This window comes from Pleurodeles waltl, chromosome 11, assembly GCF_031143425.1.
Source record: "Pleurodeles waltl isolate 20211129_DDA chromosome 11, aPleWal1.hap1.20221129, whole genome shotgun sequence".
Classification (NCBI taxonomy): Eukaryota; Metazoa; Chordata; class Amphibia; order Caudata; family Salamandridae; genus Pleurodeles; species Pleurodeles waltl.
In genome coordinates, this window is record NC_090450.1 from 695,638,912 (window position 1) to 695,662,203 (window position 23,292).

Below are 23,292 nucleotides of genomic sequence, written 5' to 3' on the forward strand. Positions count from 1 at the left end.
CCCTACAAACCCCTTACTACCCCTCAACTCTACACATCCCTAAACCCTAAAAGCCCCTTACTACCCCAAACCACTACCTCTCCTAGATCTTTAAAAACTATTTAGTAGTTATCAACACTACCCAATTCGTAACCCTAAAAAAACACCCTATCGCTCAATTCTACCCATCCCCAAAACCTCATGTGACTCCTTAACACTACCCATCCCTTAAACTCTCATGACTCCTTAACCCTGCCCGTCAAACCTTTAAAACTCCTTACTATTCCAACTGAAGTTACATAACGTCAAATATATACACATATATAAATATATATTTAAATAATACATGTATATAAACCTAATGTTATGTCACCTGGAACCATGAAAACAAAATGACCTGCATTGTACAGTACCAACTAAAAGCAACCTTTCAAGTACTTGCCAGCGATGTAAAAACTGATGTACTTACGTGCGATGTACTATGATGTAACAGTAGCAAACCACTGATCCTAGTCTTCTTGCCTGCTACCACTGCCAAACACTGGTTGTCGGTGATCTTCCTCATTTAAACCCATCTAAAGGTAACAATAACTCTACTCAGCTGCATATCCCTCCAAAGTCTCACCTCTTCTGCGGCTGCGCTGCAAAACAAGTAGCACAAGTTTTCTCTAACAAGCGATGCTTTGTGACTTTGGTTATAGTATAGCCTAGTCCTATTCTGGTGGCCGCGGACAGGAGGCATATGAGATGCATATACTGTAATACAGCATCCAAAGTTTAGATTGTAATTGATAGAAGTTAACCTTTTCCTTATGGGAATATGAAAGTACTCGTCGTGCACAATTGGAACCCATATATTTCCTTCACTGTAGACAAAATACGAGTGGTTGTCTCTTTGGCTAAGGTGTACTTAATACCAGGAGCAGAGTAAGTCCTGAAATGGGACAAAACACATGTCTGCTGAAGTCTTCAATCATTGGCTGAAATTATGTACAGGCTGAAATGTTAAATCATTGGCTGAAATCGTGTAGAATCTGACAGTCTTCTACTACTGTTTGAAATCATGTAAATGAGAACTCAATGATTAAGTTAATTGAAATTATGAAGTACCAAAAATGTGTTCTTAAAAAGTAATGGTACTGAATATGGTTGTATGAAGTTACAAAGAAAATGAGTGTGAACATTTGTAAAGAATATTTTTATTCTAAATTGATTTAGTAAAAGATAAAGTGATCTACACCCTGATGTCTAAAAATTTATATTTTAGGCTTATCTATGTTCCTTTGAAATTCATGTATGCAATTGAATTATTTTCATGGTTATACAAAATACCAGGTTAACAATAAGATTCATAGTATTTTGTGCTTAGTGCGCTCCACTATTATTTTGTTTTAAACCCATCCAAGACTGTAGTTTTACTAACAATCAGGAAGTCGTCATCACGGCACAGCAATGATTGGCATCTCTCCGCGGTTGCTTGTCAAACTCCCTCTAATCACATTCAAATCCAAGGAATCATCTTGGATAAACAACTCGCTCCTGAACTAAAAGTGACTGCTGTCTCTTTGGCATCTTTCTAACAGCTAAAGTATACTTCCTTTCGAGAAGCCTGTATGCGACATTCCAGTGGTCATGGCCCTGGTCCAATCAAAAGTGGACTACAGCACCAGTATATACACGGTTGCATATGGAGAACCTGCCACTTATTCAGAATGCTGCAGCCAGACATATTACAGGCCAAAGAAAATAGGATCACTCGCCACAGACTATCCTGGCTCCTGTGTGGGGGGAGGGGTGCAGTGGCTTTTGGCGTGGTAGTTCCTAGCCAAGGATGGGCCTCTGATGAATTACATTGGAAAATGAAAGAGTTACTCTGATTAAGCCATCCTATATCTAGCACTTGTTATGTAATGGATAAATGGAAAAAGCAAGAACTTATTTTAGGCAGCAATCAGTTTATCTCGTACAGAACAGTTTTTGTAGCCTGCAGGAAGCCCTGTGAGTATACTAACTGTTCACAGGCTATTTGCAAAAAATGGCAACCGAAAAAAAACATGGATTTTTGAAAGGAGAATGTACAACCAAGAGTATTGTAGGTTCAACCCATTGCTGTCCAGTACTGAAGGTGGAGATTCAGAATGCCAAAATCACTGTTTTAACAGATTCAGTATTTCCTTCCAATTAGTTATGCTGAATTCTTAGGGTCTAAATTGTGACCACTATGGGACCCTTCAGAACAAAATCATGCTTTCTCAGCACCACCAATGGAGGCGAACTTGTTACAGTGTACATTGCATCTCTGCAGGAGCTGGTAATGATTAGTGCTACAGAAAAGCAATGTCTAGGAACTTGCAGAGCTAACAACTTTAGATTTTTTACAGGAAGATGAAGACTATTCACCATTCATACTGAATGTAAATATCTCTTTTACCCGAAGTCCTCTATTTTATTTTTTTGTTGCTCCTGATAATTGTTTGTCCAAATGAAGGCCATAGTAACAGATCTCATTCAGAATCGGCCAAGACATGTTCTTACGTATAAACCAGGTGTCAGTGCTTAATCTGTAAATATAAAGGTGCTGGTGCCCAAAGCCCTCCTCTTAAACACACGGCTCCTACAATTAAATGTGCGAACACGGAATACTGAGACAGCCTAATCCTGAAGCCATCCCGGGCCTCTATAATCCATTTACAGCCACTCCCTGCCCTGCAGCTCACTTTTGCGGCTTTCTGCTTTCTCCCTCTGTGACACTTTCTCGTTTTCCCCTTCCTAAGTCTTTCCCATGTGTGTCTCTTGCTCACAGTAAATGCCTGAGGCAGAAAAATAAGTGCCGGCCCTAAAAAAATAAGTGCCGGTGCTCTGCACCGGAAACAACAAGCTCAGATTAAGCACTGCCAGGTGTCCATGTCCAGTAAGTGTGTAAAGACTGTGCTAGACAGTGCAGTGCTTGCACATGGACCTTCTAAATCCTTTTTGTGCCACTGTTAGTTACTTTTCTCTGTTTTTTAGGATGCCAAACTGAAGCACCATAGAAGAGGTAAATAAAATAAAAAAAACTATAAACTTGCTTCTGAAACCTATTGGTGTAGAGACCTTTTTGAAAAGAGAGTTGGGCCATCTCCATTCACTCTGCCATTTCAAAGTCTGTTATTTAAAATGGAGGAGAGAATCACCACTTTAGCCTTGTCAGCTGTTTGTTGTACCTACAAGGTGAGGGGAAAGTATGTTCTGTGTGTGAGATCATTGAGCCTACAATAGTTGACGGCAGGATGCAAATCTTTCATTTGAGAAAAACAACAACACTACAACAGAGGAGTAAAAATGGCAAAATAAACCTTATGTGGGCCATTTACTAACTCCTTGAATTCAAGTACAATAGGCAGTTGCAAGGCCTTGGAGATGGTAGGTTGGAGACAAATGTTCTCTTATGAGACATTTTAAGGGCTCCCCTGTGGAAAAGTAACTTGTGGCAATACATGGAGCAGTGCACTGAATGCGGCATGCAAGCAATATAGACTTCATTCTACTCACAACCTTGGGAGAACACATTTCAAGGAAACTTTAGGAAATAGCTACTTCATTTTCCCACACCACCAGAACAAACCAGCCCTGATGAAGGAATCCCAGAAATGAGGGAACAGCATAACCCAACTTGTTCATCGAGCAGCAGCCATACCAGAGCGCAGGTTGATGCTCCTCGGTACCTGTAACTTTGCACTGCATTCAACATGCCTCATTGGTCAAGAGCTGACTGGGCAAAGATTGATATACTGTAAATTTATTTTCGGGGGATGATAATTGTTTAAAGGAACAGCAAGCCCCCTAGGTTTAAAGGGTTTGCTCTCGATTAAATGTTGTCTGTCTCGCCCCACCAGATGCATATGGGGTGCAGCCAGTAAACCTAGCAGCGCGAAACACGCAGTTGGAGTATGAACCAAAGGAGGCGGAAGACTTGTATGAGGAACCCCCAGAATCTGCTGGTATTTATGAAGATCCTTCACAGGTTGGTGTTCCATGGGTCTTGGCTGAGGGAAGTGAGTTGTTTGTATACACATACACACCCCCAGACGCCTGTAATGTTCTTTTTATATATCCTGTGCAGGTGCAGCCGCAAGTTGAAACCATGTATGAAAGCGCTTCGGAATACCTACAGGGAAAGGGGTTGTGTGCCAGGGCTCTCTACGACTATCAGGCTGGTAAGGCCTGTGTGTGCGCCATTTTACCATGTGCAGTCTCCTTTAGTACTCTCTGAATGCTTCTCAGACCCTTCAAACCACTTGGGTGGCTCATGTGTTAAAAGTTCATCCCTGTATCTTTGTCTGATCTTTTTCTCTAACTCCCTGCCTATGCAATTGTATCGCATTTTGCACACTGTCTGTTTTACCCTCTGTCTTTCTATTTCTTCTTCTCATATGTGCATTCATTTAACTCCACCAATTGTTCCTTCTAAACATTAGATTTTGTTGAATATAATATGATGGTTTGGCGCATGAAAATAATCATTATTATTCTTATTGTATCTTATTGGAGCAGTTTGTATAATGTAACCCAGATGCAATAGAAGCAGAACACTTCACACAAGACAGAAATTATATGATGCTGCTTGCGGAACACATGGCCGTGGACAAAACTTTACATAAGCTGGGGGAAGAATGTGATCATATACTTAAATGCATTTGCATTTACAAATGGCAAAGATGTTGGGAAGTGTCAGGTGGTAGGATGAAAGTTAAGGGAAATGAGGAGGGTTGTTAATTGTTTTATGAATGTAAGGATGGTTAGGACCAGTCTCGACCGAAGAGGGTTACTATTCTAGATGTTTGAGGATTATAAGGAAATTATCAGGTTTTATTTATTTTCTTTCCTTGTCTTAATGAGCTCCATTTTCATCTGCTATTGTGTTTATTGGCTACTATCTGGTTTGCTGGCGTGTAGGGTGTTAATGGATGACACAGAATGACTTGATCGTGATGCCTGCTTTAAGAAAGAATGTGCCGGAGAAGATCCAGAAGCTGTATATCGTATGTTTGTACTAAGTGACTGGTAATGCAATGTTTACCAATGTAGAAGATGGCCTTTAGTTAGGTGAAGGTGTTCTAGAGAACACCTGTAATCCAGGGCACCACGGTTGAAGTGCAAGAGAAGTAGTGCTTGATTCGGGAATTGAAGCCGTTGGTTGGTGGGATGAGTTTGATCTGACAAAACTTGGTATCTAGCTTTCCGAGGGTTCATCACATGCATCTTTGAATTTGAAGTAGAGATCAATAGAAACGCTTTGGTTTAGAATGGAACTCCAGTTAACATGTGTACAGGATGACCAGGGGATTGATTAGTACCCAATAACTCACGTGTCTAAGGATCAGTGATGGGCAGTGAGGAGTAGAGGGCCTGATAAACCTTGTCTACGATGTTCAGGCCATTATGAATGACCTGCATTGTTAGAGTATGTCGATCTTGCCTTGGAGTTTCTGGGTCATTGCTCTTTGTAGATGCGTATCCACGACTTTGTAGTGGGTGCTGGTGTCATCTAAGTTAAAGTTGAGAGTGTTACACAGTAAGGTGGTATTACTTTTTTTTCTAGTTTTTAGGTATGCTGAGAACTTGCCAGCAAGTAACAACTTATCAATGACCATGTTTGTAGCTGGAGTGAGGCAGTTTACGTGGGAGAAAGGAATAGGATCATCCTCAGTAGTTAGCTTAGGTCATCAAATAAGAGGCTGTAATACGTGCCTTGGTGGATGTACGGTATGGTAAGGAAGTTGTTCATATTGGTGCATTTTGTGACCTTGTGTGGGACGGCAAGTGGGGAAGCTCGGTTTGCACAGTGCTTAGCTGTATTGCACAATGTTCTGATTATTCACGTCTTGTTACAGTAGATTTTGGCTTTGTGAATCGAATATATTTGAGTGCTTTGTGCTCTCTGGAGACCCTTGACCTCTTCAAAAGAGTGATTGGAGTGAGATATTTTCAAGATTTCTTATTAGGGCATTTTCTTATCTTGTATATACCAGGGTGCTTTGGGATATGAGACCTTGTTAGCGAGAAGCTAGAAAGTGGAATTTAGATCAAGGATAGTGTCCGCACTGGCACTTGGGCTGACAAAAGCATAGCCATGTCTATAGAAGAGTGACATATTTTTTGAGGGATATAAATATGGCGTTTAAGAGATTGGACACTTTCTTGTGGAGACAAAGTGCATATGCTGCGCAAAGAGGAAGCGAGATGGTATCTGCAGCCTAAGGAGATTGAATATGGGTATGTGAGTGGGATTTTCTATTAGGATGAGACCTATATTGTTCAGAAGACCATGTGCTGTGGTTACATGGGAAGAGGGTGAATGAGGAGAGCTCTAATAGGAGGGTCCATCATAGAAGTGCATAGTTGAGATAGAGTGGGGAAGCTATCAATGGGTTTTTGGTTTTCTTCAGTGGGTGGGATGGGAGCGTGTGTTAGTTGCGGTGTTCCTGGGTGGATCAATGAAGGTGAAAAGATTGCTGAAAGGATGTGCTTGTGAGAGTGGACATGTGAAACATTATTAAACCTCAACTGCAGCAAGGTCAAACACTTTCTAAAAACTAATACTGTATGGGTGTGATTAAGGATTCCCCACCCGACAGGATGGCTCAAGGGACTGAACATTCTTGTCAGAGTTGTACAGGGACGAGTTCCATTTCTGGCTAATTAAATGCAGTCTTCTGTACTTCAGAGGTGTATAAATGTAGTACTATTAAATTCAAAAAACAAATCTGTGCTTTGCAGCGCTTATAAAGACCGATTTTGAAGCACTATATGGAAACAACTTTTTGTTTTTTTTTATCATAAGGTATCGGTGTATACCTGGCTACCTATGTGAGAGTACTTTTCTTTTTCGGAGTAGGTCCTCTTGCAGTTGTGGAAACTTTGGTACAAATGTAGCTCCTTGAAACAATACTGACATACAGAAACTGATTATCTTCTTATGTAATCAATAAGTTACTGCCAAAATGTTTTTGGGCATTATTCAATGTTACACATTAAAGTATCTCTCAGTGAGACCAGTACTGATCTTAACAAGCATTGGCATAGCCAATAGGTCTTGCATTTCGAACCTTATAAGTATTTAGCCATATAGCACATTATCCTGGGTGCTTGAATATATACTGTTTTTTAACATTTAAGGTTTGACTCTAATAGGCACATTTTATAGCACTTCGAACAGCAGAACACACTTTGAAATGTGTTCTATATCTACACTAACTATCCCTGGCTAATATCAAAAGTAAACAAAGTCAGACAATTTGTTACAAATCAGTATATACACTTTCCTTGAACTTCATGCTTTGTTTCACATCCTGGTCTTTGCAGACTACTAATGCAACAACAAATGACCGGCATCTTGGTAAGGTGACAACCCTAGACACCTCATCCATGTTGTGAGCTTTAAATCACTGAAATGTCATGTATTACATATAATAGTATGATAAAATTAAGACAAATCTCTCCAGCCTTCTCTTTTTAACAAAATCCGGCCACTGCAGAGCTAATCCATTTGAGCCTCGTGCAGTCAATCATCTGTAATGCAACCACAAAATCGTATGATTTATCCCTAGATCAGACAAAGAACAGCTTCCCAGATGGAGCCTTGTTGTCATTGACGCACATCTTTGTTTCCTGTAAATCATATTATTTAAATGCCATGCCCACATGACTCTCTTGCTTCTTTAGGGATGGTCACACAAAAAGGAGTGGTATGGGCATTTAAAAAAAATATATATAATCTGCATGGCAGATGCAGTTAATCTGATGTCTTAGAGGAATCACACAAATGACTTTACCGAAAGCGATCATAGACTGATTAGCTCAGTGGTTCCCAACCTGTGGTCCGGGGAAACCTGCGGATCCGCGAAGCCTCTTTAGGGGGTCCGCGACAGCTTAGAAAAATAAATATTATTAACAGATTAGGTCCCCAGCTTTCAGTAATGACTCAGTGGGGGTCCCCGGATTCCAATAAAGATTCAGTGGGGGTCCCCGGGCTCCAGTAATGATAAAGTGGGGGTCCACAGAAGTCAAAGGGTTGGAAACCACTGGATTAGCTCATCCTTGAAAGTATGCACTGATGAATATCCTGCAGCCTGGCACCCCGGCCCGCAGAACTCTCTAATAATTGTTATGCTTAACCAAAAGCTGAACCGATATGCCATTTAATGCCATATACGACGCTGTTCTCGGGCATTAATCTCCCCTAGTAATTGAAGCATTGGCCACCATTTTATTGCAGCTGTGGAGTGTTAGATTCTATCTCTGCGTTTAAAATGTATACATAGTTTCTTAACTACTGTACTATTGGTAGTCATTGCATTACCTGATTGATGTGAAGTAAGTGATTTACCCTTTTAAGATGGCAACCAATTCGGCCATCTGTCCCAACTCTATAACCCAGGAGGCCCGCATCACTACGGTGGTGGAAATTGCGGCCGGGGTAGAGGGTAAGTGGGAGGCATTTTCGGGATTTGGTGCCTCCATACAAATTATTGCTGCCTGGCATGCGTGAAGAGGGCACCTTTCGGAGCACTTCACTGAAAGTGCCTAAACAAAGCCCCGTGCCTCTGCCAGTAGCCCCAGTACATGCTGGCCCCATTGTCTCCTCTGATGTGTCGGCAGTTTTCCGCCGCTGTGGACGAGGCTGAAACTCATCAAACGCCCCAATAGAAAAAACACAAAAAGCCTTTGCTTCAAAGCTGTCCAAAACATTGCATACAAGCTTCATGACAACAGTAGCAACCTTTGTTGTAAGACCTCCATTGTAGTAACGAAACTGCTGGATTTTGGGAAGCAGCAGCACCGATCGTGGGGTACTGAGTCTAATCCCACATCTCACCAGTTCCAGAGGTAAACGTGATTAGTGGCAGCCTGTTGCATGGCACTTTAAGAATCTGCAGGGAAGTAGTGGTAGAACAGATCGTACCCTTTCTCTCATTTATACAAATCTCATACATGCAAAGATAAACAGATGCAGGATTTGATTCAAAAGGTTTTATTGAAGCAACTGCATTCTATGTAAAAAGGCATGAATTGCGATTATGAGGATAATGAAACACATTATTACAGCAGTGACCAGGAAAGTGAAACCCAGAAAGAGTCCCACCATATTGTCACAATAATGAATCGAATACCCATACCTACACTACTAAGTTTCTACATGAGAACAAATATCAATGGTAACCCTAATCCACCCACCTAGTCCTGGGAAGGAAGCCCAATCCCCATACCTGTGTTCAGATATAAAGAAGAGGTCTGTCAGTCTGCTGGGAGTCCTCCCACGTAGACGAAGAGGAAGCGTGGAGTCTCAGGAGAAACTGCGAGGTGCAGCATGAGAGGGCAGTCTGGCTGTAATGTCCCCTCCAAGGTGGTGGGGGCAGCATGTTGTTTTATAATAATATCTTGTGGTTTTGAGAATTGCCCTGATGTGACAACACATATTTTTCTGAGCAGGGTAGACATTGTACGCTGGGCCGGCAAACTACTGTGTGAAGCCTTGGAGTGAGCACAGGATGAAAATGTTCTGGAAAGAAAGGAATAACACATGCTGCATGGAAGGGCAACTGATAAAAATGATAAAACATCGCCACTAAAATGAAGCCTTGCTCAAATAATAAGATGAATAAAATGACTAGTGACTTGGTGAGAGGGCACAGGTCTCAGACCAAAGCTAAAATAAATCTGCCTACATAAATGCTAAAATAACCTTGCAACATCTTCCTCAAACATATAGAAATAGAGCCATACAAAAAATTGCAGACAAGGTTCAGGAAATAAAAAAGCAATATCCAACAATTGTGCATGCTATTCCATAGTATAGTAAGAAGGCCGTCAAAGACATTACACACAAGCTTTGAAGAAAATAAACATGTTGAAAATTATGCCATACACATAAAAAGCCTTCACTTCATAGCTATCCTAAACATCATGCACAAGCTTAACGGAAACATTGGCAACCTTCCCCAAACACATAGAAAGAACGCCATACAAAACATCTCACACAAAGTTCACGAAGCAAAGACAAAAAAATGAACATTCAGAAAAAAACATTCAGGCTGCAACCAAAAACAGTGTGCAAACGCAAAGGGAACAAGTAGATTGTAGAAGGCTGGCTCAGTGTATGGTGTACACCTATGTTGTGGCACCCTATACTGAGTCCAGGCAACCCCCAATAGTTATAGTGTTTAGGTGTCCAGATAGCAAAAGCTCTCTAGGGGTAGCTGTGGTGAGCAGCTAGAGCTTATCTAGGAGGAGTGTAAAGCACTTACAATGCCACAATAGTCAGTCAGTAACTGTTCCCAAGAAAGAACCACACGGGTGTTGCAAAAATAAAGTATTCTTTATTACAACACTAAGGCTATACTAACATTAGTACATCTCCACTCAGATATATGAACACACATAATATACACTTAGCAACAAGCAGGAAAAGAATAGAAATTAATTGGGCCCTATAGAGAGACCAAACCATATACTAAAAAAAATGGTATAAGAATGGAGGTGCCCAACCAAGGTAAGTGTGTTAGGATCCCAGGGGCTGGGGGAGTAGGAACTTACCAGAGAAGTACTAGAAGTCCCACAGGTGCCCGGGTGCAGGGTTGTTTTTGAGCTAGGTGTCCTATAGGCTAACATAGGACATTACAGTAGGGTTTTTTTGGATTGAGGACCCTTCCAAGTGGACCCTGAGGAAAACAGTTGGCACAAGGAAGGTTGGAGAGTGCCTCCCCCCCCCCGTGGATACCCAGAAAACCAGAGTACCTACACCAGGGAGCTCAGGTGCATAGGGGTGAATTGGTATTGGAATCCCTTGTTGAAGTCAATGGAAGCCTCGATTGTCCAGCTGCTGTTGCAACACGTGGAGCAGATCGGTGGAGCCAGAAGGAGGATTCTGGATGTGAGGAACCTGAAAAAGAATGGGACAGTGTCCTGACCACGAGAAGATGTCCAGGCAGTGCAGGTAGGCAATGACCACCTTCTTGGAGGTGAAGATCCTGCAGTTCATTGAAGGACAAAGTCCAGCTGTGGAGTCCAGAGGGACGCACAAGATCCTTGGAGTTGCTCATGAGCTGCCCCATGTCGGTCGCCAGATTGCAGGAGGGTCAGTGGACAGCAAGACCACCAACAAGCCTTGGCAAAATGCAAATAGCTGGTGTAAGGAAGATTGCAGATTTTGGAGGACCAGGGAGGTCCTAGTGATTCTATCCTTGGAAGAGAGTCAGGGCAGGCCTTGGGAGCCCCGACGAGTGACCCACTGGTAGCAGGCACAAGGAGACACAGGGAGGAGTCAGCAGCACAACAAAACAAGAGTCCCAAATCGCAGGAGCTGCAGAGTGGAAGCTGATCTTGGAGTTCCAGAGTGCTGGAGGCTGGGGCTTTTTGGAGCTTGAAGATCTTCTTCGAGGAAGAGCCAACAAGCCTTGGCAAGAGCAACAGTCGTGGTGCACAGGAGTTCCGTTCCAGTGGCTGCGGCAAGGGTCCACTGTCAAAAGACAAGTTGGACCTGGAGAGGACCACAGAATCACCACCTGTGAGCAGAGCCTTTACATTGTCTGTGGGACAAGAGGATCCACCAGCCAGTCGTTGTTGTCTTGAGGTGCCTACAGATGTAGGGGAGTGACTCCTTCATTCACAGGGAGATTCCTTCTTGCTACCTCGATGCAGGGTGAGTTCTTGTGACCCTGGAAGGTGCACAACCACGGATGTTGCAGAAATCTTGTGGAGCAACAATGTTGCAGTGGGAGCCCTCCCAACTGGACTCAGTCTTGTTTGAGTTCAAAAGCAGACAAGCAGCAGTTCCAGAGACCAGCAGCAGTTCCAGAGGACAGGAGCAGATGATGTCTTGCAGAGAGTTCCTTGAAGAGTCTTGCTTGATGAATTGGAGGATCCACCCTTGGGGGAGCCCTTAAGTAACCCTAAAAGGGGGTTGGTCACTCTTTGTAGTGACCTACCTATAAGAGGGAGTCAGGGATGCCATCTACTTGAACTAACCAGTCAGATGCTCCCAGGGGCCTCTGCCCACCTTGTTTCCAAGATGGGATAATCAACCGGACAACTGGCAGAGCTCTGTGCACCTCCTTAGCGGAGGAGATGAAAAAGGGGTGGTCACTTCCCTATCATTTGTGTAGTTTCACTCCATAGTGGGAATTGAAGGTTCCTGAACTGGTGCAAACCATATTATGCAAAGAGAGCACCAAATGTGCCCTTTAAAGCAGTCTGGTGCTGCTCAGAGGTCACCCCACGCCAGCCCAGAGACACCTGTTCGAAAGGGAGAGGTAGTCACACCTCTCCTTTGCAGGAAATCCTTTGTTCTGCCTTCCCCTGCTAGAGTTAGGCTCAGCAGCAGGAGGGCAGAACAGTGTCTGGGGTCGGCAGCAGCGGGGACTGACATCCAGACCCTGTAAGGCTGCCACCTTGTTTCTAAGATGGGAGAATCAACCGGCCGCCTGGCAGAGCTCTGTGCACTTCCCTAGGGGAGGAGCTGAACAAAGGGGTGGTCACTCCCCTGTCCTTTATGTAGTTTCACTCCAGAGTGGGAATCAGGGATTCCTGAACTGGTGCCAACGATATTATGCAAAGAGAGTACAAAATGTGCTCTTCAAAGCAGTCTGGTGGTTCTCAGAGGCCACCACACCTCAGCCCAGGGACACCTGTTCCAAAGGGAGAGGTTATCACACCTCTACCTTGCAGTACATCCTTTGTTCTGCCTTCCCCTGCTTGAGTTTGGCTCAGCAGCAGGAGGGCAGAAAAGTGTCTGGGGTCTGCAGCAGTGTAGACTGGCAGCCAGACCCCGTAAGGCTGCACGGGCAGATCTGGGGGATCCTTTAAGAACCCGCCAGAGTATATGTGGTCATGCAACTAGCACTGGATTGGTGTGGTTGCATGATTCCAACATGTTTGATACCAAACATGCCTAGGTTCGGAGAAGCCATTATGTAGTTGGACCATTTGTGTTGACCAGTGTCCACTACATCCCTTAAGGTGGCTTCCATGCACTTACAAAGCACAGGGAATGGAGTCTGGGATTTGTAGGGGTACCCTGCTCATGCAGGCTGAAGGGCCTACCAGAGGAGTGACTTAGTGTCTAATTGCACTGACCAGGATATAAGGCAAGCCTTATATCTTAGGTGAAAGGTGCATACACCATTTCACACAGGCTGCAATGGCAGGCCTGCAGACACAGTTTGCATGGCTCCCATGGGTGGCACAATACATGCTGCAGCCCATGGGGCTCCCCTGATATACCAGTGCCCTGGGTACCTAAGTACCATATACTATGTACATACATGGATGCACAAGTATGCCAATTGTTGGGTGTAAACGTTTGCCAGCTACCAAATTTAGAGGAGAGAGCACAGACACTGAGGTCCTGATTAGCTGGATCCCGGTGCACTATAGTCCTAACACACTGATAGCAAGCAAAAAGTGTGGGTAACCATGTCGGAAACATGCTACTTTCCTACATAAAGCGCGGCACGTGAAACTGGCACAGCGCTGAGTGAAAATACGTTGGTCTCTTCAAAATTAAAATGGGTGCGACATGCAGAACAAAAGAAAGTGCAGCGGCTATACTTGGAGATAAAGTGTGGCATGCCACACTGATCATGGGAAACATAAAGACTTCAGACGGACGACAGCCAAAGTATCAAGGCCAGTAGTAAAAGGATGCACCTAGCATGGGCAGTCTCCAGAGCAGGAACAAAACAGCCAAAAGGTGGGACAAATGTAAACCTTCCCCAACAACAGCAAACAAATTTTGAAAGCTAGAGGAAACAACCAATAAAAAGCGCTGGGTGTGTTCAAAGCCTGTAGAGTGAATACTGCATGCCTCAAAGACAGTGCATGTGCTCTGCCTAGGCTCGACCTAAAAAGTGGCAGTTCCTGCAACCACGACCAGTTCCTCTTCCCTTTTTCCATAGGACTCAAAAAGGTGTTGTTTGTGGGTCTCCATTTCCGACCAATGATACTTATATTGTGATAGCAAACCTACTGAGCTGGCGATTTGCACTGAGTAGTTGTCACTACTACAAGCGTCTTCCCCACACCTTCACATGCTTTCCTTATCGAGGGACCTCATTCTGTAAACCTTTCTTGCATCTTGGCAGCTGATTTTGGGATCTTCCTATGGTATGCCCAACATATCTCTCTCTTATAGCATCTAAAGCCTGGGCAGGTCTCACACAGGCCTTGTTGTGCTTGGGGGAGAGGCAAAGTTGGCAGACGCCTTGATGGTCAGTCCAATGATGCCCTAAACTGAACTGTGGGCAAAAACAGAACTGTGTTCGATCCATCACCCAACACTTGCCCAGATTATTTAAGTTATCTGATAGAGACTTCTAGTTGCAGATTTTTTACCTCTGAATTCCCCCAGGTGTCAGACTGGATCCTGAGAATTTTCAGAGCAGCACCCTGATTGCTGTTAGGTGACGTCATTCGGCTCTGCGTCTGTCATCGGCATCTTCCGCACCAGATATGTCATCTCTGTCCTATATAGGAACCACCCGGGCACGCTGCCATCAGGTTTTTTTTTTTTCACACTAGCTGGCGCTGATCCAAAGAGAGCTACCCCTCAGTCTACTGCCTTTTTCTGTTTTGTTCTTGTTGTTTTTTTTAATCTAAGATTTTTTTTTTTTTTGAGTTTTCAAATCCTGGTGCATCGAGGATGTCATTGAGAAAGACTGGGTTTAAGCCATGCGGTTCCTGTCATCGGGCGATGTCCGTGATGGATCCGCACCTGGTATGTCTTTGGTGCCTGGAGTGTGACCACATCCCGAAGTCCTGCTCCAGGTGTCAGGGCATGCATCCGAAGATTTTGAGGGAATGGTCCTTGAAGCTGATGGCGGCCTGACTCTCTATCATGAAGGTTTGCATGCTCCTTCTACCTGAGCTACAGCCACAACCACTGCTTTAGCACATGAAGTACCAATCCTTGACATCTGTCAGACGAAAACATGGGCTTCTCTGCACATGTTTACCAAATACTACTGCCTGAACAATCAGGTTTTTATGGACAGGTACATTGCCCGTTAAGTCCTGCAGGACTTCCTAGTATGATCATGGTTTGCAGACCCACCTCAGGGGTATGATTGTGCTTGGGTATCTATTCCTGGGTAAAGAGTCTGCAACAAGAAGTCTCAATCAGATAAACAAGTTACTTACCTTCGGTAACGCCTTATCTGGTAAAGACAATATCTAGGTGCATATTACTTACCAACCCACCCATCCTCCCCCCTCTGCAAACGGATTTCTAAGGGCAGAGGCTCCCTTTTCAGGGCCTTAGTTTTGACACACCAATAGTCAGTGATCTTCATGGCTCTGCTCTTCTGGCATGGAAAGTCGTGAAAAGAAACTGATGTCAGCGTGCTAGGGTGGCACATTTAGAGGACCTACAACTTCATATCTGGCACAGATGAAGCAGACAACGGACGCGGAGCCAATCAATGCCACCTAACTGCACACAGGGGTACTGCTCAGAAAATTCTCTGCATCCAGTCTAACGCCTGAGGGAAATTCAAAGGCAAGGAATCTGCAATAAGTTATTGACTCTACCAGAAAAGGCATCACCGAAAGTAAGAACATGTTTGTTATGTCCAGAGAAAGAAGGCCTCTGCAGAAGCCATGATTCCATTCTTTCTCTGTGCACCACAGCACTCCAAATATTGTTCACCAGTCGATTCAGATCGTTCTGTCTCCCATGGAATCACAAAGATAGTCTCCAGTAGCAGGTGTCAAAAGTTGTGAACCACTAGCCCTAAGAAAGGGCCTCGGAACCCATCAACCTCTGAGTTGTTACAGAACACATCCAAAACCGATGGCAGAGATAAACATGCCATGGGTGGAGTTGGTGCCCTCTGAGCCATTACAAAACTATCCGAATCCGATGGTGTGGAAAGAAACAATCCAAGGATGGAATTAATATCCATGCACATTGTAACATGTTTTGTGACTCAAATCTTATTTGAAGAAAAGCAATATGTAATGTCTAAGCCCAACACTGGTTGGCAGGAATATGCAAAGAATGTGAATCTACAGCGCTACAAGCTATAAACAGATACTTACAGGGTAAGTAACATTTTCTTTATTTTACACAGTTGAGCCTTTTTGTTGAACATTTGCCAATGATTTTATAGCTCGTATTTCCAAAACAAAACTTGTAACTGTGATATAATTCATAGTGCTAAATTGATTTACAGGACATTAGCTTCCTGAAAAAAATAATAACGTTAAATAGATGGTTAAGACAGCAGTTCATCTTTCACTGCTGGTGGAAAAAAATGCCTTCATAATGATAGTGCTATGAGACCGTAAATCACCACACCTTACAAGGCCCACTTGCAGGACCATCCTTGATGCAAGAATCCTGCTAATAAATCCTCCACAATGTCTGAAAATAAACACTGCTATTCCAGAACCCTGTTAGCAAAAAGTTACACTGCCCCCTCATTGCACTTTATTTTCTTTCCTTATGTGTGTCCTTTTAAACTTACTCCACAGAAAAGTGTATTTTCGAGTGAATGTGTTCAGTTCCCTTACAATGCTTTTGCATTTAAAATTTGATGTAGAATAATATATATTGTTGCATAAAACACACGTTAAGTATTATGTTCATATGTTGCCATCTCAGGGTTCAAATGACATTTATAAAATCATTCGGCCTTCAACGTTTTGGTTTACAAGTGTCACCAGAATTGAAATAATTTGAGGCTATAATGGACTTTCTGCAGGGTAGATCTTTAACTGACGCTTCTCTTTCAGAGTTCTCATTTGCTCAGCAATTTTCTTATTTTCCATTAGGCTAGTTATTTGATTATGCTCTCCATTATTTCATCGGTTTCCCCCACACACTCATTTTGTTTTTTCATCTTTTTCTTAGCGGATGACACAGAGATCTCCTTCGACCCAGATAACATCATCACTGATATTGAGATGATTGACGATGGCTGGTGGCGTGGTTATGGTCCAAATGGCCACTTTGGCATGTTCCCTGCCAACTACGTGGAACTTATTGAGTGATCATTCCAATAAACAGAGGAGAGGTCAATAACAGAAAAGGATGGATGCCAAAAACCCGCTTGAAATAGAAGCTAAAAGCAAACTGACGGTTTATCACATCTGATGTTTTAAGAAGTTAATTTCAGCGTAAAGCTTGCAGAAATGCCATGTATCATGGACTTGCGCAGGGGCCTGTTTCAACCTATAATGTGGCTGTGGCCATGTAGTGATGACTTTTGAGGTAGTGGTTGTGTGCTTCCATTTGCACCTTCGAGGTAGACAACATGGTGCTAAGGTTGATGGAATATACAAAATATGGCTTATGTTGCGCTGATTTTTTTTCAAAACTCCTCTCATATTGTGTCTTGTGACTTGGATTTTATTTTACATAAACCAATGTGGTTAGCTTTATGGGATCCATCATTACATCTCCAATGTCATGCACTTTGATTCTTATCTTGACAACACAGTTTGCCTTGCATCATCGATGACACTCAGAATGTTTGTAATTTGGTGGCTTTGGTGTGGGATTGGGTGCACACTTTTGGGTACAGAAAGGGAGCTTGCAGATGGGAAATATCTTCATTTTATTTTGTCAATTTTTAAGCAGTATTGTTGATGCCATGAGTAGACTTAATTTCTTGGAGAGGCTTAATAAAATTACTGATCCTTAGTAGGCCAGCCAGGCTCAATGAGACACAAACGGGAAACATGATTAATGTATGTTTGTTATTTCAATTCACTCAGTGAAAAGTAAGGGTTAGCTCTTCTCTCTTTGTGTAAATATCTCCCATACCACTTTCATTTTATTGATAACGATGCAGTTGAGACCACACAGTATTCACAGACTGCCTGTATCCAGATATCTCCAGCACAATTGGCTGCAAAATGAACTGATTCTTATGTCTTCATCTCAGTCAGTCATATTAGGAATGCATTTGTTAAAAGGGTGAATGTATGCCTCACTGTCAACCCACATCATCCCTGGCATGTTTTTGCACACCACTGATGTTTGAAACTAAAAGGAAACATGTTTAGGGGTAACTCGTTTGAGGTAATGTTTCTTTTCAACTAGAATGTGACCCAAATAATTCACCAACTCTTGATCTAATAGTATAGTAAGTGTGGCCCCTTGTCTGCTGTTCTGTTAAACAGACCGAACAGACTCAGTAGCTGTGACTAATTCATCAGTATGTGCTTTAGCTGTCCCAGCACCACATTCACTGTACCCCCTAGATGCAGCGATATCTGTTTGATACCACAATTTGCATTAATCAAACTTGTCCTCCTTTTCAAGTCCACATCAAAACCTTTGTGCATGTCTTCATCCGCTGCTGAGTTTTTAAGAACCTATGTACAGCAGTAGATGATAACTTTAGCGCATAGGTGAGGGGATCGTTTTGAATTTTGGAAGGAAACCCCATTTGTTATACTTGTTGACTTCAAATTTAGAAAAGCTACCAAAATGTAACACTACTGTTTTCTCCTTAATACGTTTTCCATCACATTTAAAACTGCGATCCTTTTTTTTTCTCTGTTAAATTAGAGAAATATACTTCAATAGCCCAGTTCAAAAACATGCAAAAGATGTATACAAAAATAAAAAACCTCACGTGGGAGAGACATGATTTGATTTTATTAATTTTAGCAATTTGAGGATTTTGGAGATTGAGTGAAGAAAGAGAAGCTAACAATGGGACCAAGGTTAGATTAAAGATAGAGGTGTAAATTGAATTGTAAATACTAGAGGCATTGAAGGGCTACATTTTTACATTTAAAGTGCTTCTCTTTACTATATTAAACCAACAAAAGATAATTGCATTGTGGAGGGAAATCACCTGCAGACTTGTTTGGAAGCTAGGGAAGAGGGAGCCCTAGCAGATTTTAATCTTCTTAACTTTTGTCTTTTATTTGACCAACGTTTGCCGAAGTAATCACTGTGGTTTAATCCAAGTAGTATTATTAGGCTTCCTACATTCCTGCAAGAATCATTCTTCCAGTTGTTTGATGTATTAATAACTGCAGCTGAGTGTACCCATATCAACTCCACACCAGAACTAAAGATGAAGAGGGCTGAATGTAGTATTTTAATTATTGGGGCAGTATTGGGCACATTATGGGCTGCATGATCCCAGTGTATTGCAGCCCACCCACCTTTTTTAAATGAATCCCTGACAAATGTGTACTTCTCCCTAATTGAACACCTCATTCTCCACAATATTTAATTTAGTGATCCTTCTTCCTTGTTACCAATGATGCCTGTTCTTTTGAGGCTGATAGAGTGCTTACAGCAGTTGGAGGAATATAGGTTCGCGCCTGGAGGGACAATTGATAGCTAGCTCTAGACGTCCTGCTTTCAAACTGGACTTTCAGACAGGAATGTAACTGTCACAATTTCATATACAACTCCTTTCGTGTTCCACATGTTTTCTTTAGAAAGAATGGAATCCATGAATTTAATCTGACTGCATTAATTATGCAACTTCATGTTCTTCTTTAGTAAATGTTTGGAACAGTTTTTTTGTTCTTTGGTAATTTTATTGCTGTGCCGTAAAATTCTCTAGAATTAAAATTCCTCCTACTAAAATAAAATTGCTGGTAACTGGGCAGTCAAACATACAATTCTCTAGTGCCTGCTGTATTTTTTGTTTTAATTTCATTTCAAAATTCATAATCTTTTAGTCCTGTCTCAGTGGCCTATTAAAATATAAGAGGAGCTGCACTTTATTCTTTGTTTACTGTCTTTGAACCTTTGTATTTTTTGTAAGGCAACATGTAAAGAAAGCATGGTCTTACATTGCTAAATCACACAAGGAAGGAGGTCATTGTATATGATAAACCAATGTGTTTCTTTCGTAGTTTAGTCAATACATAAAAAGAACCCGTATTTTTAAAAGATGGTGAACATGAATGTTCCGTTGCAGGTGTTTTGGGATCACGTACAAGCTGTACTGATGTCCGAAAGTAGTTAATGGCTCTTTTGGTGTAAGTGTATCATTAGCACCGCCTCTCTTGGTTCTCTCTAGATTCTGCACCAGTGATGTTCGTGTACCCTAAAAGGGCATTCGCTTTATGCGGTGAATACAGTGGTTTCTGCGGCTACAGATTTAAAACCTCTCAACTAGCAAAAATTACCATATTCATAAGAAGGCGACTGGTGCAGGAGACAGAGGAATGCTTATAAAGCCAGGAGCATACTTATACTTTTTCACTTATCTCCTATAAAATTCTATATTTCTCTGCAGATTTCTTGCTGTAGAATTCCTGCACTCTATATTATATTTAATCTTTAAAGATACCAGACTCCCTAGGCAGTTGGTTTATTTTAGATTTGCAACTGTGAATAATTTTTCAAAATTCTATAGAACATCCGGGAGGCTCTTTGGAAACTGTAGAAAACCTCCCAGGGTGCTGCTAAATGTATATGGAGTGAGATGGACAATTACATGTTTTCCCCAATGTCGTATATGGATTAATACCACTTTCCCAGCTTGTGCAGGGTCTGTTTTGTAATTACTTTTTATGCCACTACAGCTTAAGAATGTTAGGTTAGAGCTCATCTAGTGCACACTCCAAATGGAATCAATGTCTAGTGAAATTAACGTTCTTAAATTAGTCCTTTTTAGGGTAATTTTCATAATAAATAAAATATGTATCAACATAGTAATATCCCAACTGGAAAAAATCTGAGACCGTGTTAGCTATGAGATGCCCTTTTTACGCTGTGGCTCGTCAGTGATTAGAGATGAAAAAGAGGAATTGAGGGCCTCTTTAAACACAGAGCTGGTAAGGTGGCAGCTTGTATTTCTCACATACCTAGGCCAATTTTTGAACCATAAGATGTTATGGGACAGGCTATGCAGTCTGTACTTAGAGACTGCATCATTCTTTGAGTACAGTTTGTGGAATTTGTTTCTCTTTCCTGGAAGAGATCTTGCCTGATTCAAGTCTTTATGAATTTGAAACCAAAAACAGCCAGTTGTCACCTGCTTGCTATAATTCCAGTATTTTTAGCAGACATGTTTAAAACAGGTTTTTTCACTTAGTTTGTCAGGTAGTAACAATGGTACTTGATGAACAGGTAAAAACTGAATTTTTAAATGAAAGTAAGTGGTCGCTTGCCTATGGTTTGTAGCACCAGAATGGAAGTTGATGGGACAGCTTTACCTGAAATACTAAATCCGGTCTAGAAATTGGATCACTTTAAACTTTTTTTTTTTTTTTTTTTAATAGAAGTAGGTTCTCAACCTTTCTTTTATTAAACATGTACATCAAAAATCACTGTTTATAATTTGAACAGTTGGAAGTTAAAGAATTCGGACTGTGAAAGTCCGTATGGCCCTAATGTTGTTCCTTTGTAAACACCCAGATCTCTACGGACATTCTCACTCTGAACTCTGATTCCTTGACCAGAATTCCCTTCCATTTGCAATGCTTTTCAATGGCGATTGCAGATCACCACCTGCTTGTGTTACAGCCATACCATTTTTATTGTGTTCAGAATCACGAATTGGGAGCTAGACTTTGCATGGAAAATGAAAAGAATAAATTAAGTTGGGAGGTTTCCAAAGTTAAGGAATTGGAACATGGATGTTACTATTATTCACCCACCCCTCCAGATAGGTGTTTGCACCTTTCACTATCATGTTAGGGTTTCCAGCTTTGCTGCTTCTGTATTCCATTTAATCAGAAGTTTTCCTTTGTACTTCCTATCCCTGTAAGAGATGCTCTTCTGCATTTCCAAATAATACAAATTGAGAACCTAGGGTTCTTGGTTAATACTGTTTTTATGAGAAACTGTGAATTGCTTATGATACAAAAATGGTGGCCAACGAGGTGCCCAAAGAAACTGGATCTTCCGGAATGCATTGTGAACCTATTGTCATAAAAATAGGGACTGACCAACCACTGTCTTGTATTTTTGAGTAAGAGGGATGTTGATAAAGGGAGTGGTGGGATTTGGGAGATGTAGTGGAGGCAGAAGTAGAGCAAAGCATTGATGCATGCCATACCTCTTGTTGGAAGCAAGATGATTTTGTCAAAATCATGTGCAACCTGGGCCTTTGGCTGTGTATTTTTGATTTTTTTAAATTGTATTAGGTATGTAATAAATAAAGTTAATCTTTGTGATAAAATAACATCGATTTATGGTCTTTTTGTTGTTTGTTACTGTGAATTCCTTTATGTATGTATGCATATTATATTTCTAGAGCGTGAGGCAGCGGAGCACTTTACATGGTCAAAGACGAGTATTAAGTCAGTGAGTGATAGAGATGGGTTGTGGAAGATTATTGAATTGTGATATGGTGCTCATGTCTCCATGTTCTAGTGTGCTGCTCGAACTCCTCCCTCTGTACATTCCTAACGTCAAACCATTGATGTGCTCGTGCCCGGCAAAACCTCACTTAATTGTCTGAACTTTCAACCTCCAGCAAAAGTTAACATGTGGATGGGCCGGATGCCTAAAACCCTAAAAGATTGTGGGGGTGTATACCGACCCCTCCAGGTTATGTTTTTATTAATTTGCCAAGGTGGTTAGTCGGAAGAGCGGGGGGGGTTTAAAGCCCCTAGACCGTCAGGGCTGCACGCCCTTAGTTGTTGGCCCATTGACCCCCTCGCCCATTCTCCAGGCCCCTTTATTAAGCTAATTCAAAAAAAAAATCCAGTGTGGATCTGACTCTCACGACAGCTCAGTCCCGGTGGGGAGCTACAGGATCAAGCGTGCAGCAGGGTGTGCATGCTTCTAGGGGGGGCATGCACAAGGCAAGGTCAGCCAGTGTTGCGGGTGTCCTTGATGCATACACACATGGGCCTGTTTGTGATACAAGGTGGTACCGAAACCTGGTTGCTGGAGGAGCAAGCGAGGAGCGACTGCAGACAACCACAATGGTTGAGTAGAGTAGAGTAGAGTGGAGTGAAGTATGCTCAAAGGGGTTCATCTAAATCCCTATATAGGATCTTTGGAACCTGATGGTTGGTGGAGGAGGTGGCAGCGGGAAGGCCAGGGAGGAAGGAGGTAAGTGACAACGTCTGTTGGTCCGTCGGCTGGGGCGTCACAGTGAATGGGATACAAAATATTTCCCTGGGGGATAATTGGCAGGAGCCTTAGGAATACTGCCTTAGACTACTGGGGAGTTCTCCATAAATGAAGATTTATACTTGGATATACACTTCTTTATGTCTCAGAGACTCGCCGCTCAATACTTCCTGTTAAAATAAGGTTCCTCTTCCACTTTTTTTGACACCTGTATATTTGGTTCAGGTTGCTGAATAGTGCTAGCTAGCTATTGATCGGACATTGACCTG

General features: G+C 42.2%; 1 protein-coding gene across 4 annotated transcripts in view; it reads left to right on the forward strand.

The window, feature by feature from the left end:
- Positions 1–22,124, forward strand: part of DBNL (drebrin like) — a 137,507-nt gene extending 115,383 nt beyond the window's left edge. For all 4 annotated transcript variants that reach the window (XM_069214242.1, XM_069214243.1, XM_069214244.1 and 1 more), the window contains 3 exons: positions 3,855–3,982; positions 4,082–4,175; positions 16,868–22,124. In XM_069214242.1, the coding sequence (XP_069070343.1) occupies positions 3,855–3,982; positions 4,082–4,175; positions 16,868–17,007 (362 nt within the window). In that variant the 3' untranslated portion in view covers positions 17,008–22,124. The remainder of the gene's footprint in view (positions 1–3,854; positions 3,983–4,081; positions 4,176–16,867) is intronic.
- Positions 22,125–23,292: the final 1,168 nt, after the last annotated feature.